The 5,912-nt window shown below is 40.4% G+C and overlaps 1 protein-coding gene across 1 annotated transcript; it reads left to right on the top strand.

The window, feature by feature from the left end:
* Positions 1 to 2,978: 2,978 nt before the first annotated feature.
* On the top strand, positions 2,979 to 5,867 carry LOC130521419 (NLR family CARD domain-containing protein 3-like). The gene is made up of 3 exons (XM_057024980.1): positions 2,979 to 3,288; positions 3,386 to 5,207; positions 5,528 to 5,867. The coding sequence occupies exons 1-3, from the start codon at positions 3,273 to 3,275 to the stop codon at positions 5,850 to 5,852; spliced, it is 2,163 nt and encodes a 720-aa protein (XP_056880960.1). The 5' UTR covers positions 2,979 to 3,272; the 3' UTR covers positions 5,853 to 5,867.
* Positions 5,868 to 5,912: the final 45 nt, after the last annotated feature.

The raw sequence follows: 5,912 nt of genomic DNA, 5'->3' as shown, positions 1-5,912 counted from the left end.
TGCAGGAATCTCAGGAGTCCGATTCTGCACATTCACAGGTCCAGCAGACGACATGGAGACCTCGAACAAGCAGGGAAGATAGCATGGTAAATAGCACGGTAGATTGAAGAGAGCCCGCAGGTGCATCTGCCTGCGGCGCCAGCCGTGGCTGATGAGTGGCTCCTCCAAGCAACTGCAGGAAGAAACCAGCAACACAACCCTGGACCCCAACACAAAGAACTTTCAAGCATTGGCTCTTTTTAACTGCTGAACAGACAGAGTTACAGGTCATACTTTATCTGTGTTATTTTTTGCTAAAACATATTCTATTTGAGTAATTGAAGATAGACAAGATTTTTACAATACTGTGGAACATTGTTGGATAACAAGGACAACAAGCAGGTGGCAGAACCTCTTCATAGAAAGTTACAAAATGGACCTTTAAAACAAAACTTGCATGTTGTACATTTAACAAAGTGAAAATTAACAGCACCTCTTCTCTAGGAGTCAACAGAATCCTTGTTTAGCCTTCACGCCACTCATGATCAGCGAGATCCTGTATCAGGGTCAGAACTCGAGGGTTCACGTTGAGACGACGCTTTGAGTTTTTATTCTCTACTTTGGTTCCTTTTTCTGGGTTTATCAAGAAAAAACACCTGTAGAATAAAAGCATATAAAAACATATTAAGCATTTTAATGAGTTAAAAGAAGACTACAGGAATGAATGAATACACACATTCATATATAAACAAACAGTCTGAGTCTGGGTCCGAGCCAAGACTCAAAGTCATATCAAAACCAATGCTGCACCCAGAGCCAAGGCCGAGAATCAGACCCACACCAAGACCAGGTGTGATTACGGCTCTTAGTCTGGGTCTGACTCTTGGCCTTGGCTCTGGGTGCAGTCCGGACTCCAGGTCCCAGGAAATGTTTACTCACCTTTGAAGAAACTCCAGTGTAGAAGCCAGCTCAGATGGATAATGGATGTTGAAACAGTAGTAGCTCCCAAACATTAGCCACAATGCAGAAATGAAGGAAGAGATGTTTGTGTTGACAAGGTTCCGATCCAGACTCAGCATGTACCTTGTTGAGGAATAGCAGGACTGGCCTAGAATTTAACAGGTTATATTAATAAGTGTGTGGTGGTCATAGCTCAGTCACTCACATAACAAATTCAGACACATATGCAAGAGACTTACCACAGACAATAATAGTGGGTGTCAGAGGCACCTGCCCTAGCTCAACCTCTTCTGCCAGACATGTATCATCTACATGGAAGAACATGGACTCCTCCTTCTCATCAAAGTAGCTGAGCGGAAGCAGCAGCATCTCCTTCACGTCTTCTGAGCAGCCACTCTACTGTCCCAGCATCCTCTGAAGCCTTGCATAAGTCTGATGGAATCTCTGCTCTTGTGGACACAAACTGTGGTCAAGTAGTTGAGAAGCCTTTTCCCCTTCAAATCCATTCTTTATGATTCCTACACATGTGAGAAGTAAATGTGGATTTTTTTGTAAAAACGTGCTTACAACCACTTACTGGACATGACACAGACCTGCCTTCGCCAATATGATCCTTTAAGTGTGACACCAGCTCTTTCACTGTTTGAAAATGGCGGACACACAAAGAAACCGCACATTTTAAATTCACAACAACAGAAACAGCTTGTGGCTCAAGTATATTGTGTACACGGTAAAAATGGCCCTTGAAAGCCGAGTAAGTAGTAAAGGTTTTATTACAGTTGGCGCAAACACATTCGAAAAGACAGCGTGGCTCATTCCTATGCACTCTGCAATGTTGCACATAGCATCTTAACGTAACCAATTTCTTTTTACAAAAGACACAGGTGATCATTTTTAAAATTTCAAGTGTTTGTCTGTCTCTTTCTGCTTAATAATTACAAACTGATGTACTGAAATATGGAGAATTGCTAACTTGAGCCATTTGCTATTAGCACACATTTTTGCTAGGTCTCCCGCAGAAAGTAAGAAAACTTACCGTGCAAACTTTAGACTTTCCAATTGCGCAGTCACTCCAGACCCTGCAAAATCTTGTATGTAGTGTGTCGATTTTTTGTAAAATCTTTTGAAATGAAAAATTTCTGCGATTTCTGCTCTGTTCCGACCCGTTCGCGAGTGGTGTCCGTTGTGTCCGTCAACGAGGAGTTCGCGCCTTTCCATCATTATCCAATCACAGACGAGCTTAACCCGCGCAATTTTAAACTCAAAAAAATAAGTCTCGGAAGGAGGCGGCTTTATTGCACAGGTATGAGGCGCTGTTAGGTTGATTAGCCAGTGATGACGATGCACTGCCCATTATGAGTATTATGAATATTCTACCAGTACTGGCTTTCTATTTGAATTATTATATAAATAAATACAATAATATTAATAATTATCATTGTATTATTAATAATAATAACAACAATAATAATAATGGGCTGTAATGCATTAAAATTAAAGACAAAAAATATATAAAGCAAGGGTTAAGATTGAACAGTACAATAGGCTACTAAAAACAATGTCATTATACGTTTATATTTTTTAAAAATATAAATAGATAGGCAGTAAACGGTTTCACGTTACAATGAAATTTTGTGTGAAATCACATTTGGTTGACCTCAATTAACATAATTTCATTAATGTTAAAAGGAATAATTTTGATAAAAGAACAAACTTGTGAAGGGAATAACATATAGTTTTTGTATTTTTTTGAAAAAAAAGACTAAAACGATAGTTTTTGCAATATTTGCACGTCAATTTATCAAAGTTGCTTTGTTATGAGTATTGCAGTAGTTCCCGGTTTCTTTTACCAATATTTGTAATTTTAACAAAAAATTCCATTTAAATCACATATTGTTGTAGTAAATCTAACAAAAAATTCTGTTTAATAGTTTACAAAATTTCACAGTGATTTAAACAAAAAATATATGTATTTGGGTTTACAAGATTTTTTTGTAGGGATTTTACAATGTTTTTATGTACATTTCACGGTCTTTTTTTAGAGTGTAGTTATCTTTTTAGTATTTTCATAATGATGATTATTAAAATTTTAAAAGAAAACAAGAATTGTATTCTTTTAGATGAAGATGAAAACATGAATTTAGACAGAGCAGTTAAAATAATATTGAAGTGTTGATTTATTTTTTCATGGAGTAATAAAGAAATGTTCTGACAGTGACAGCAAGGAGTCCAGCTTCTTATCCTGGGACCAGTCTACTTCACCAGGGGAGTCCTCTTGTGCAGAATCTGAAAACAGATCCACAACCAGATCTGGACTGAAGACAAAAGCTCAAATGAAGACTGGACAAAGTAAAGTTGTTCACTGTAAAAATAACGTGATGTGATGAATTGTTAGTGATGTTGATGACTATAAATGATGAAAATCTATTTCTTTCTCTGATTTTAGTAAATGAGCTGCAAGAGGTTTTAGAAGGACATAAGATCAGTCTGAAGAGAAGATGTGAACATGTGACTGAAGGAACTAATGAAGCAGGAAGTGGAACCCTGCTGAGCAAGATCTACACTGAGCTCTACATCACTGAGGGACAAAGTGAGGAGGTGAACACACAACATGAAGTGAGACAGCTTGAGATAACCTCCAAGAAGAACATCCAGGACACTCCAATCAGGTGCCACCAAATCTTCAACATCTTACGTGAGCAACAGAAACACGTCAGAGTGGTTCTGACAAACGGTGTCGCTGGCATTGGAAAAACCTTCTCAGTGCAAAAGTTCACTCTGGACTGGGCAGAAGGTTTGGAGAACCAAGACATCAGCCTGCTGGTTCTGCTCTCATTCAGGGAGCTGAACTTGATCAAAGATGAGCAGCACAGTCTTCTCTCACTGCTTCATGTTTTCCATCCAACATTACAGAAGATCAGAGCAGAGGATCTGACTGCCTGTAAACTTCTGCTCATCTTTGATGGCCTGGATGAAAGCAGACTTTCTCTGGATTCCAACAAAGAACTGGTAATCTCTGATGTCACACAGGTGTCATCAGCCAGCGTGCTCCTGGTCAACCTCATCCAGGGGAACCTGCTTCCCTCAGCTCTCATCTGGATAACCTCCCGTCCTGCAGCAGCCAATAAGATTCCTCCATCGTATGTTGACAGGATCACAGAAATACGCGGCTTCACTGACACCCAGAAGGAGGAGTACTTCAGGAGGAGGTTCAGTGATGAAGATCTGTCCAAGAGAATCATCTCACATATCAAGGCCTCCAGGAGCCTCCACGTCATGTGTCTGATCCCAGTGTTCTGCTGGATCACTGCTACAGTTCTGGAGCGCATGTTGACCACAGAGCAGAGAGGAGAGCTGCCCAAAACCCTGACTGACCTGTACTCACACTTCCTGCTGGTTCAGACCAAGAGGAAGAAGCAGAAGTATGGAGGACACAAAGGACCAGAGGAACTGACTGAGCCTGACAAAGAAGTCCTTCTGAAGTTGGGGCGGCTGGCGTTTGAACATCTGGAGGATGGAAACATCCTGTTCTACCAAAATGACCTGGAGCAGTGCGGTCTGGACAACTCAAAGGCGTCGGTGTACTCAGGAGTTTGTACAGAGATCTTCAAAAGAGAGACTGTGATCTTCCAGAAATCAGTCTACTGCTTTGTTCATCTGAGCATTCAGGAGTTTCTGGCTGCAGTCTACATGTTCCACTGTTACACCAGCAAGAACACAGCAGTTATTCATTCTTTCCTCAAGTACTCTGAAACAAATCTATTGTGGTTGTTAAGATTTTTTAAATTATATGATCCAATCATTCCTGTAGACGACTTTCTGAGCAGAGTCATGATGAAATCTCTTGAAAGCCCAAATGGCCACCTGGACCTGTTTGTTCGCTTCTTTCATGGTCTCTCTCTGGAGTCCAATCAGAGAATCTTGGGAGGACTGTTGAATCAGACAGACAACAATCCAGAAACCATCCAGAAGGTCATCAACAACCTGAAGGAGATGAGCAGTGAGCAAATCTCTCCAGACAGAAGCATCAACATCTTCCACTGTCTGATGGAGATGAAGGATCATTCAGTACATCAGGAGATCCAAGAGTTCCTCAAGTCAGAGAGGAAATCAAAGAAGAGACTGTCAGAGATCCAGTGTTCAGCTCTGGCCTACCTGCTGCAGATGTCAGAGGAGGTTCTGGATGAGCTGAACCTGAAGAAGTACAACACATCAGAGGAGGGACGACGTAGACTGATTCCAGCTGTGAGGAACTGCAGGAAAGCTGTGTAAGTCCAGATGTGATGGGAAATAATGATTATATCTTTGATCTGCTTGAAATGAATAATTGTGGAAACATTGTGGAGCATTAAAGTTAAATATCACACAAGTGTTTTAAATGAACCCCTTAAGTAGTTAAAACTGCAATACATCGCCGAAAAAAAAGCATCTATTTTGTTTGAGAGGTTAAAATAGAAATCCATCAGAAAACACAGACAGGGACAATTTTGACTCTACAGCACATAAGTTATGATTAGAGATGAGATCTCATGTGTCCTTTTACCTTAAAGTTTAAAATGTACAAAATCATTATTTTTTTGGTCGACAGACTCGTTTTCAGCAGATTGTCACAAACTCACTTTGACGTTGTGGCCTCAGCTCTGAAGTCCAACCCCTCCCATCTGAGAGAACTGAACCTCAGTGAGAACCAGCTGCAGGATTCAGGAGTGAAGCTGCTCTGTTCTGGACTGGAGAGTCCAAACTGTAAACTGGAGACTCTCAGGTCAGTTGATGGCTTGGTCCAGTCTTTCTTTCACTCATTTGGAACTAAAACAGTTTCCACTGTTATGTTTGAGCACAGAGAGAATGAGGTCTTTTTTGGCATTTCCAAAACTGTTCACCATTCTAGGTGTTTCAGGCATATTTATATGTAACTCCAAAGAAAACACTGAACAAATCTTTCCTTAATCATTTTATTTAGATTGTGTAGCTGC

This window comes from Takifugu flavidus, unplaced genomic scaffold (genome assembly GCF_003711565.1).
Source record: "Takifugu flavidus isolate HTHZ2018 unplaced genomic scaffold, ASM371156v2 ctg967, whole genome shotgun sequence".
In the NCBI taxonomy this organism is placed as follows: Eukaryota; Metazoa; Chordata; class Actinopteri; order Tetraodontiformes; family Tetraodontidae; genus Takifugu; species Takifugu flavidus.
Note: the sequence above shows the minus strand (reverse complement) of the source record. Positions and strands in the feature narration are given on the sequence as shown.